The sequence below is a fragment of the Rhynchophorus ferrugineus genome, unplaced genomic scaffold, assembly GCF_030347505.1.
Source record: "Rhynchophorus ferrugineus isolate W39M unplaced genomic scaffold, kcgeb_rfMv2 rfM7, whole genome shotgun sequence".
NCBI classification, from domain to species: Eukaryota; Metazoa; Arthropoda; class Insecta; order Coleoptera; family Curculionidae; genus Rhynchophorus; species Rhynchophorus ferrugineus.
Genome location: NW_027472586.1, coordinates 2218308 through 2230481, shown reverse-complemented (window position 1 = coordinate 2230481; position 12174 = coordinate 2218308). Strand labels below are relative to the sequence as shown.

The following is a 12174-nucleotide window of genomic DNA, read 5'->3' as shown; positions in this document are numbered from 1 at the left end:
CCAACTTGGCGGCTCTTGCAAACTGCGCTTGGTGTCAGACTTTAGCCAAACATCATGTTTATAGAAAAAACCTTCTCTTTTCGTCTTTATTTAAAAAAGTTCTTATTAGAAATAATAAAAATTAGACGCTACCCCTTAATATTGCATCGTATTTCCTCTAATACTAACCAACGAATATCATCAACGGCATTTTGAGGCCGCAAAACTTTCCATCCACATGGAAACATGCATTCATAGCAGTTATCCCCAAAAAAGGAGCTAAGTCATCACCTTCTGCCTACAGACCTATCAGCCTACTAAGTTCCCTTTCCAAGCTTACTGAAAGAGCAATTCCTGCTTTCAACCGACGTGAAAGACTTGGAGCGGTCTTCTTGGATCTAACCAAAGCCTTTGACAAGGTTTGGCACGAAGGCTTAGTGACGGAACATATCCGATTAGGTCTACCCGATGACCTAACAGCTCTTATCAAATCATTTCTGTCAGGACGATCGTTCCTGGTGAAGATCAAAGATATTCTCTCTAGCCGGAAAACCATCTACGCAGTAGTTCCACAAGGCTCCCCCCTGGCAGCCGCTTTATTTAATATTTTTCTTTCAGATATCCCTAGGAGACCACAAGTTGAGGCAGTTTTTCACGCAGACGACACTGCTTACTTTGCTTCTTCAAGACTAGCACCGCACATCCAAAACAGACTCCAAAAACAACTGAATGAGACGGTCCAGTGGTTACATTTCTGGATGTTGCAGGTCACCCCACAGAAAACCCATGCCATCTTCTTTCAACAGAAGCGTTTCGCACCGAGCATTTCGCGACGTCTATCTAAAATACGTCTCATTCACAAAATACTCTCAATTTCAAAACCACATTCTCAGGAGAATAATTAATGCCCCCTGGTTCGTCAGGAATAATCGGATTCATAGAGAAACAGACGTCCCCCAAGTTCACGATTTTATATCCGAGCTCTACTCGAGATATTTCTCCAATCTTCGTCTTTCGGACAATATATGTATTACCGAGCTTGCCGATAACTCATTCGGCTCTTCGTGGCCTTATTCTATCACAGCGGACATTACCCCGTCGTGCTCTAACTGCAAATTGTCTCGACCTTCTCCGGCGAGCGATTAACTCATGTACCGTAAGCTTCGTGGTGTGATAACGACGCCATATCCTTGCCTGGCCCTTGTACCTCTTAACCGTGTTACCGATCGCGGGCACCCTCCTTACTAACAGTAAGAAGCATCAGTTAAGGGGGTAGCCCAGAGCTAGTCTCGACATAACCAGTCCAACTCGCTTATTCCTGCGAGTCTTCCCGAGCAGGTACCCGTAACAGGATTCCCCTTCCCGGTATCAGGCCAAAAAAAATTCGTGTTGCCTCTGTGCAAGATACAAACTAGGTTATCCTCCCAATATAGAGACCGAAACATGTTGATCCGAAGAAATTTTAATTTCACTTTCCAAAAATATTTTTAGAAATTTTTCACGTTTACATATCGCAGACATGTCTCGAATCGTAATTTGTTACAACCAAACTAAAATAAAGTTGATATTATGCAGTTATATTTTAATGATATTAAACCAAATACTTGAACTGAGACAGAGAGATGATGTAATTGTAAACCGCAAGAATGCCTTATTAAAGATCCGCACTGTCGGATAACATAATAATGACAATATCATAATAATAAACAACACAATATATAAAAAATGAAAAATAACTGTATATTTTTAATTTTCGATAATCGATTTAATTATTTCGATATATCGTTTTGGATATTGAAAAAAATATCGATATATCGTAGAAAAAGAAATATCGATAATTTTTTTTACAATATATATTGATATTTGTAACAAACCCTTACAACTAAGTACAAAAATACTTAATAAAAAATTATTAAAAGGGTTTAACAAATATATTTTGAAAAAATATCGAAAAATATTGGAATACAAAAATATCGATATTTTTTGAAAAATATATCGATATTTTTCGGCATCCCTATATCAGTTTACTTGACTACATTTTAATATACAAATCGTAGAAAGCCATGTTTATTTAATAGCAATTATCTAATTAACATAGTCCTAGAACATAAACCCTTAATCCAAGAAAATATTTCGATATCGATAGGGTTAACGCGGTTTGTTATCGAACTTGAGATAATATGCCAAATATCCTAAATGTTATTATATAAGTTAAGAAAGCATTGCTGTGTAAATATACAGACCACTGTTTACGTAAATTTAATTTTAATATTTAAGTTTAATAAATTCTCTGTATTTATTTTACAACCATTTTACAATATTTTAATTAGCCTATGAAATCATAATCAGCCATAAACATGTAACCATAATGAATATAATGAGGTAATTAGAAAAACTTCCATCGACTCTATGTACCAAATAACATCAAAAATACCTTACAAGTCTGTAATTGGTTAAATTTATTATTGGTGACATTGACAATTAAATCATGTAGAAAAATTATTGAAGGTTAACAACCATTTATTTTATATATTTTTAAATATTATTAAGTGACAATGTGTGTAAACTGGCATAAACAATATAATAGAATAATTGACAAAATAACAGACGCTGTCAATGGCTTTGGTAAAAAAAGTATATTCGAATATCATTTAATCTATTGACTTTGACAATAACATTATATCGACAGTATGTCACTAATTGATAATGATTTTATTTTTCCCATCTTTGGTAGTAAAACTTCACATATGGTCAAATTACGTCAAAGACATGTCACAAGTTGAAATTCGATAATTTTACTATGTATGACATTGACGTTTACTGACAACAGTTGTCAGAGTTTATTTTGATTAATTACAATGAAATTTGCAATGTCAATGGATGTAATTTAATCGATTGACACTGACAACGTCATTCCATCGACAGTTTCTCGCTAATTAATAGTGATCATATTTTTGTTATCTTTAGTAAAACTTCACATATAACTCATTTATGTCAAAATATATTGTTGAAAAGTTGAAATTTAACTGATTTTATTATTTTTGATATTGACAACCAAATTATGTTGAAATAAATGTTACGTTTATAGTTTGTTGAGGTTAGTTTTATTGTTAACAATATTGACATTGACATTTGGCAATCAAATTATATGAAAAATACCGTTTAAGTAAAATATCCTACCGTTTATGTGTAAATAAGTAAAATTTTTATTGAAATGTAAACAGACTGGACAAAGACCACCCATACGCTAGAGGGCGTTGCGATTATTCTGGATAATAAAATAGGGTGTCTATTTTCCCCCTCCCGGCTTGTACCTGTACATTAATAACCCTACGATATCATAGATCCCTTAAATTCACCTACGGCTTGTAATAGTCAGTTAGTTGGTGATCGTATTGTTAGGGTTTATGTTAGAGCTTTACGTTAGAGTTTGGAAATATGGCAGCTATGAATCCGTATGCTAATTTTCCCAATAGGGGATTACCGCAATTGGACGAGGAGACGCCGCTCTGTCCCAAGATAGATCTGCTGCTCGACATGCCATCGATTCCCAAGAGTTATGCAACGACACATGCCTGGAACCCTGATGACTGTGCGCCATCCGTGGACGTGGACCTCTTCGAGGACACAATTTGTCGTAGCATCTTTGATAGCGATGATACGCGATGTTGCAGGGGTCGCGTCGGATTTACCCAGGTGAGTTTTTGGGCGCGATAATTTGAATTTGCCACGTTGTCAGTTCTTGCAAATTATGCAAATTATACGTATATTTGAAAAAAATATCATATTTAATTCAAAATTTTCCTTTAATTTGCAACGTTATCGGTTGGTATAAGTTATACGCATATTTGAAAATTATATTAATGTCTAATTCACAAATTAACTTAAAATTTTCTTGAATTTGCGATGTTGTCGGGGCTTTTAAGTTATACGTATATTTGAAGAATATATTATATCTACTTCACAAATTAATTTAAATTTTCTTGATTTTGCGACGTTGTCGGTTCTTGTAAGTTATAAATATATTTGAAGAATATATTAAATCTATTTCACAAATAAATTTTAAAAAAATATTTAATTTGCGACGTTGCCAGTTCTTGAAAGTGAATTATCAATTTTAAAATCTTTATAGGAAAAAAAGAAAATTTTAAACAATCCATAGGAAACATATTTTTTTCAAAATATTAATATTAGAATAACAATTTATTGTATGTGGTATCGCCTTCTTTTAGGTACTCCACAAACGTCAATTTATCTTTACAATTACACAATAACATGTCCGGTCTCTCATCATTTTTTATCATATTGTTCGATAAACAAAATTCAACTGTGTCCTTGACAAAATTCTCATTTCTATTGTCTTTCATAGAAGACTTAAATGAAGATTTAAATGTAATATTTTTTATCAAAATACAATTTTTTTTGTATTATCTTTGCACACTTATACCTAAGATATAATGAATTATTTTGCAATATTAAACTTAAAATAGAACTTCTACAACAATCTTTTCTGACAATACTTACAAAACAATGATATATTCATTACTACCTACTGTTTATGATCAAAATAAACAGTACAAATAAAATATAATAAACGACGAAATTCTTAACCTTACTTATAAAATAATATTAGCTTAGATAGCCAATGCACGTCATAAAAATATATGACGTCGCAGTGTTGCCGCATCAAATTAAACTTTGCGTTTACGACGTTTGCCGGTTTACAAGTTTTAATTATTGTTAATAACCTTTTGAGGGCACCAACACATCAAATTGTATTGACTGCTTCGGTTACATGTTCCGACGCTGCCTTTGCAACGTTGCCGCACCAAATTTAAGTATACGTTTATTTTAACTCTGATAACAAAATATTAACATAATTAATATAATGAAACAACAATAACGTTAATATTAATTATTTTAAAATTATAGTACATCTAATGCATATTTATTGAAGGGCTTAAACTAAAGTTAACTAAACAGCCACAGAGTTAGTAGGTTAGAGCAATTTTATTATTTTTACATTGACATATGACAAGGGTGACGACCAGTACCAACACAAATCGAATTGTATGGACCGATTAACTGACATGTTCTTGCTACATGACGCATGACTTCATTATGTCTCTTTTCAACTAGAGTGGTACTTTTGGTACTTAACTTTAATGGTTATAAAAATTAAATAAGTTAAAAAGACCGGAAAACAAAAAGAATCATATATGGACACCAAAAAAATATGGATATTCTCAACATACCTTTAAAATTAATTCCGGAAACAGCGTTGGGCTTTGGAAAAATAATAAAACTTAATTTTAAGGGCTTATTTACATTATATCAACCAGATATATCGTTATTTTTCCGGTATACTTTGTAGTTAGTTCGTCACAGAGAATAAAATACCGATTCTGTTTAGGGCATACACTGTTGGGAGATCTATTGGCCAAAGGAGATTCGCGTGAAGAACTGCGTCGTTGGCGTGGCGACGAAAGAGGCGCCGCTGCACTGTTCCGGCAAGACTAACCTGGTGGGAAAGAACAAACACTCCTGGGGCTGGGACATATGCAACAGAGAAGCCTTACACGACACTGATACACAGGGCGTCAAGCCCTACCCCGTATTCCGGTACGCCGACGCCGAATTCACCATTCCCGATTGTTTCTGCATCGTGTTGGACATGAATGCCGGCACGATCGCCATCGTCATCAACGGCAAAAGCATGGGGATCATGTTTGATGGTCTAGAAGGCAAAACGCTCTATCCCATCGTGAATATGACCACGCAAGGAGATGACGTATCCATGAGATATTTGGGGAAGCTCGATACGTGTAAGTACATTTTGTTCTCAGGGGTATTCGTCGTATTCTCAAAGCTTTGCCCTTCTGTAATGTGTCCTTAAGAGGATTTTTCAACAATTAAACTATTTTTGGAGGTATACCACATTTAGTGACACTGCTTTTTTCGAGACGTTTGACATTATATGTTAAGTTTTACCGAAACTTCTTGCGACCTTTCCCTATACATTGTTCCATCATCTAAAAATGTAAAACTATAACTAAACTTGAATTTAGAATATTTTTAAAACCTTCCTCGGTATTTCAAACCGCCATAATTTGGCGCAGAAAATTCTGTTCAGACTTTTTCGACATTCGTACGATAGAAGAATGTATAGAGAAGGCTCACGCCAAATTTCAAAACAATCGGTTCGGTAGAACTGGAGATATCAAGTCAACCGGTCGAGAAAAACGCTGCATGTCACTAGATCAGTTATATATGCAACATACAGTCTATTCAAATTTATTTTGTACATACGTCATCTGAATTTATGACGTCAAAACGTCGCAATGTTGCTTCATCGACTCTACTGAGTTTTAGTTCAGTTTGGCTTTCACATACAACAAAATTCTAATATAAATAAAATAATTGAACAAAAATGTTATCAAATATAATTTATTTTAACATTACAGTACTAAAAACTACAGTTAATTAGAGAATTTTGCATACGTCTGACAACCGGACGACTTTGACAGGCACATTCGTTTACGCGTTCGAACTAATCAGACAGCCTTGTGTCTCTTTTTAACTAGAATAAAAAGAGAAGGAAAATATTGTCCGATTGTAAAACGAATTTATAAATTGCGGCGGGCAATACATTAAATATCTTGACGACGTATCACAAAAAAAATTTTGAATAGATTATAGTTTAAAATTTTCAAATCCCTAGACCCCTTAATAATATCATTGTACGAGGTTTCATCCGTTGTTATTTTCAGGGGGACCGCCTAGCTTATTGCACATGTGCCGCCTGAAGCTTCGAAGTCATTACGGTAAATTCTTTATCGCGAAAGAGATAAAAGACAAGGAAATTCCCGAAGATCTAAAAGAGTTCGTCGCTAACCCGCCACAATACTTCTACACCCTTCATCCGTCCAAATTAAGTCAAATAAGACAACGAAAAAATCTAACACTCCGTTGTCCCAATAACTGGCTGGTGTAAAGCCGACTTCGAATCGTGAAATATATGTGATAATTACCATTTGCAATTATTACATGCAATCCTCTCTAGTCTGCGCAGAAAAGATTTTAATTTTCTTATATTTTAATGTATCTTTTATATTGTATAGTATTCTAATTTAAATAAATCGACCTAGTTGAAATTGTACACAAATAATATATATGGAATATTTAGCTACTTTTTATTCATCGGTATTTAGCCAATATTTAACCGGATGTTAACATTAACTATAATTGAATTATAAATATATATAAGATTAAATATTTTTTTACTAATTAAAATTCCCTTGTTTTAATGATACTGACTACCGATCCTAATAAAAATATATACTTGACAACAGCTGACTGAGATTATTTTTATTAATTAAAATGTCAATCGATGTCATTTAACAGATTGACATTGACAACGACACTTCATCGACAGTATCTCACCATAGAGTAGACATCTACGCTACAGTTACGCTTGAACTCTTTTTTAGGAGTTCATAATTATAGAGTGTTATGCATTACTCCATGGTATCTCACTAATTGATAATTGTTTTATTTTTCCTAAATTTGATAAAATTTTAAATACAACCAAATTGCTTCAAAAATATCTCGCAAGTCGAAATCTAGTTAATTTTACTATTTATGACATTTACATATACTTTACGCTGGCGTGCTTTTGAGCTATAGGTATATAATTCTTTAAAAATATTGACATTGACATTTAACGTCAAAAATCTACCGTACATTTAAATCGTCGATATTTAGGGAATATTTCAGTGGATAGTTTAAAATAATTTAGCATTTAGCCAAGATAGTGTTATTAATTACGTCCTGTACCAAATTATAAGCAATTGGACACAATCATTATTGATAAAAATCAAAAATTATAGGAAATATTAATATTAAATCTTGTTAACAATTAAAACTCTGTTATTTCTTTTAATCACAAGGGTATGTTTTTTATTGTTTTGTTTCTTATGGAACCTATTCAAGTAACGTGTGATATATGGTAATAAAAAAGAAGTTAAAATAAAAATAGTTTTTATTTGAATATTTATATAAATATATTGTGAATGAAAAAATAAAAATAAACAAAACAATCGTCTGGTTAAGTTTATTCCAAATCAGACCTTGAATATACTCAGTTTCCATAACTCAATAACTAATATTATACACGTATGAACATTGAAAAAACAGCCTTCCTTCCTTAGGATAGTTATAACATCTCGAATATAGGAAAAAGGGGATAACGATATAACATTTTTTGCGATTAAAGTTAGGACTACAGCAAAATAATTACATAAATGAAGTATTAGAAATGACAAATAAACTTTCTTCAAAGCAAAGAGTAATTTTGACGTTCAAGCCTACTAGATGAATCGTACAAAAACACTTTTTTACAGATTTTTGACAAATTTTACAGACATATAAGTATTATCTTTTTTACTGACTTTTGATATAAGTAATTGTATTATTAAATAAAAATAGTATACGTTTGAATATTTATATAAAAATATTACAAGCGAAAAAAAAAAGAAATGAAAAAAATAGTTTGGTTAGATTTATTCTGATTAGGTGCTTCCATATATTCAGTTTCCATAATTTATTGCCTAATTCTATACATATATGAACATCGAGAGCACAACGGCTATTCTTTAGGTTAGTTTTGACACCATGAGTGTGGAAAAAAGAGAAGAAACGTCCACGACTAGTAAAACACTATATGTTTCTTCGAAACAAAGCTCCCACTGATACACAACAACTTAAATAATTTCATTTATCTCAAGTACAACCAATAAACCTACTTAAATATCAATACGGGATTAAATAAAACGTTCAATATGAACTTAAAGCCATCGTGTAACATATAGACGAAACTAAACATGTCTCTTTCTGAAGTCTTCACCGAAGTCAGCTGGTAGTCCGCGCAGGAGATGCAGCCGATCTCCTCACCGTGGACGAAGATGTGGACGGACCCCAATAGCCCTTCGGCGCCAGCTTCGTGATTATTATACAGCCGACCCTTGAACCAAACCTCGTCCTTGGACCTCAGACGCAAGGTGAAGTTGGTGAATTCGTGGGCGAGATGCAGGTGAACGATGGGAGTGGTGGTCCAGTAAAACGACGACATCTTCAAGGATACCTCGAAGGTGTAGGCGTTGTGATCCTTCAGGGTGCACTGGTTCGCGTAGGATTCCTGTAGGATCATACAGTCGCTGATCTGACCGGCGTCGTCCTGATCGCAGTTGGTTTTGACGGGTTTTCCGTAAAAGCAGCGGAGGTAGTCCGAGAGGAATTTGGGGAATTTGTCGATGACGCTCTTGTACTTGTTGGTGATGGAGGTCAGTTTCACCTCGGTGACGGTGGCCTCCCAGAAAACCTGACTGCCCTCCAATTCGGCGCATCTCAACTGGGCTTCCGCGCGATTCTCCTTCTCGTGGTACATTTTCTTGTAGCACAGGGACTCGAAACTGTCCCAGTCCAGGGTTTTCGTCTCGATGCCCATGGGATACTCGTTGGATAGGTTGCCGTTGTAGAGGGAGGATTTCAGGAGGGCGAAGAAGGCGATCAGCATCAGGACTACTTGCAAGGCGGCGGTGTAGGGGGCATATTTGGTTTTAGCGCAGGCGTAGCACACGGCGAGGCAGATCATTAGCAGGAACAGGAACAGACCGATGCTATAGATTAAATTCGACGATATCACCCACTTCGTTATGGCAGCCACCGGTAATATCACCGACATCAGGCCCACCAATGGCAAGAAGACCACTGACCCGACCAGGGCCAGAGTGGCCCGGTACAACCCGTACATGGTGGCGTTGTGAGAGCACACAGCGAAGTACTGTAACCAGCTCAACGTCACCAGATGGGGCAGCAACACCTTGTAGCTCCCCTTCCAGCGATCCCTCGCCGCCATCCGCGCTAACAGCGCCGGAATGATCGCGTACAAGACCAAGCGGAAACTGATACAGAACTCGATCCCGTTACCCACCACGTAGCTGGGGAACGAGGGGACGTTCAGTTCCAGGTAGCGCCAGCCCCTCGACACTATAGGATCCGTGTCGTACGGGTACCTCGCGAGGATATTGACCGCGAAACTCAACAGCACCAACGGATCGAGTACCGTCTTGTCGCGACGCCTCGCCATCAGCCCGAACAGCGTCACGAACATGAAACAGCACGACATCACCGTCAGTTCCGACTCCAGCTTGACCGGCGTCAGCGAGAAACAGAAATAGTGCACAAGCAGGCTGAAGAAATACCAAATGTATGGCCTGGTGTGGTTGATGATGAACTGGCTCTCGAAACTCTGCTCGTTCAAATCCCCGTTCGAGTAGCATATGAAAAGACCCCGCCAGAGGCGGAACTCGTGCAGTTCCCTCTGGACCTGAAGCATCTGGCAAGTAGCGACGATCATCATAACGAAAGAGGCATAAAACCCAACCGTGGGCAGAAAAAACTTCACGTTATCGAAGCTGACCAAGGAATAAATCAAAAGCAACGCTAAACCCTGAGTATTAGTGGAACCCAGGGGTATCGGCATAGATTTGCTACCCAGGAACTTTATTAATCTCAAATAAACTATCTTCAAAAACAAAATCGGGTGCAGAATGGAACGATATAGGAACGGAATGTGATCTAACGAATTCAAATTGGGCTCAGTTAGGGATAATATATTATTTACAACTGGCAAGTGACCATGGGAAAAGGTAATGGCAGCCGATACCACCTTGTCTTCAGTCAGTTTCTCATTATTCAAGTCCGATTTAATGGACCAATCTGTTTCCTCATCCGACTCACCAGATGAGTCATCATAATTATTACTTATCTCTCCATTACTTTCTTGACAGTGATTTTCCAGATCTCTGGTCTCTGTTGATTTTGAACAGCTTTCGCCCCTCTCTATAGATAAAATCTTTCTCTGTAGTTGATTTGATGTTATATATTCTCCACCATTCGCTAAACTAAAAAAATAAAATTTGAATCAAGATGGAAACAAATAGTTTAAATTAAATACTTTGCAAACATTTCTTTAGCAGCTCTCCTAACAATTTTTTCATCTTGTGTCATACTAATACAAGTTTTCACATCTATAAAGTTGTGCTCATTAATTCCTCTCCCCGTCTCTAAACATTTCTTTAACAGATCTGTTGCTTCCAAGTTACCCTGCTCTGAAGCTTTAATTAGCCAATAGACACCCTGTTTTGCATTTTCTTTCTGATCTGATTTAAATTCTAACAAAAACAAAGAAATAATAATAATAAAAAGCCACTCAGACATGTCCAATATGTACCAACCGCATTCCTCAAATAAAAGTTTAGCCAAAACAACCTGTGATTCAGGACATCCATCTGCTGCCAACTGGCTTCTTAAGCCTTTCAAAGATATTCTTTGTGCTCCTAAAACTCATTACATGTACAATTGCATGTTTTATATTATCACATATTGAAATACCATGTAAACTCCACTGCTTCCTGCCTGAAGATGACTTTTTTGGAATAACACCAGCCATAATTATCTATATTTGATTACCACCTGAAGAATTTGATCCAAATAAGAGTAAATTTAAACAAATTTTATAATCTCATGAAATCGTAATTATTTCTATATCCCATACTACATTATAATAATGTAGGAGGAAAGGTAATCCACCTGTAAATGTTCCATAGCATGCCTACACAATAAACTTCTGAAGTTTATTATTTATTAAAACCATTAACTATAGCAATTTTTTATCAATCAAATTTTGACATTGACAATATAATGTTTTCAAAATAAGGTTTTGTTTTCTTTTCCATCTTTTCCTAATTAGAATGTTATTTCATTATGAATTACATAATCGAAATCTATCGATTATGACCATCAAATAACTATAGCTTTAGAAATATTTTATTTTGAATCTATTATGAGTTAACGTGTAGAAAAGCAAATGATTCGGCTTTAAAGATATGTATTAGAAGGAAATAAATAGAAAATAATACAAGGTAAAGTGACAGTGATAGAATATAATAGAATAAAAAAAAATTATTATTTAAGCAAATTAAAACTTACTAAGAATAAAATGTAAATAAGGGGTTTCAATTGGCATCATGGCTATTTCGTAACATATGAAAAAATAGATTTATCTCTCTATATGTGTCATATTATTTCTAATCTATTTTAGATAATATTATAATTTATAATGTATCAGTACAA

General features: G+C 35.1%; 2 protein-coding genes across 6 annotated transcripts in view; one reads left to right on the top strand and one right to left on the bottom strand.

The window, feature by feature from the left end:
* Positions 1-7116, top strand: part of LOC143200158 (SPRY domain-containing SOCS box protein 1) — a 28953-nt gene extending 21837 nt beyond the window's left edge. For all 4 annotated transcript variants that reach the window (XM_076410554.1, XM_076410555.1, XM_076410556.1 and 1 more), the window contains exons 2-4: positions 3456-3675; positions 5393-5804; positions 6750-7116. In XM_076410554.1, the coding sequence (XP_076266669.1) occupies positions 3456-3675; positions 5393-5804; positions 6750-6973 (856 nt within the window). In that variant the 3' untranslated portion in view covers positions 6974-7116. The remainder of the gene's footprint in view (positions 1-3455; positions 3676-5392; positions 5805-6749) is intronic.
* An 886-nt stretch (positions 7117-8002) lies between these two features.
* Positions 8003-12100, bottom strand: wfs1 (wolframin ER transmembrane glycoprotein wfs1). 2 transcript variants are annotated; one of them, XM_076410315.1, is made up of 5 exons: positions 12031-12100; positions 11434-11514; positions 11277-11378; positions 10997-11213; positions 8003-10943 (listed from the first exon to the last, which is right to left on the bottom strand). In XM_076410315.1, exons 2-5 carry the CDS (start codon positions 11489-11491, stop codon positions 8780-8782), a joined length of 2541 nt encoding a protein of 846 aa, XP_076266430.1. In that variant the 5' UTR covers positions 11492-11514; positions 12031-12100; the 3' UTR covers positions 8003-8779. The 2 variants fall into 2 exon arrangements, with proteins under 2 accessions (XP_076266430.1, XP_076266429.1); XM_076410314.1 differs by lacking the exon at positions 12031-12100 and having other exon boundaries at positions 11434-11807.
* Between the last annotated feature and the right edge of the window lie 74 nt (positions 12101-12174).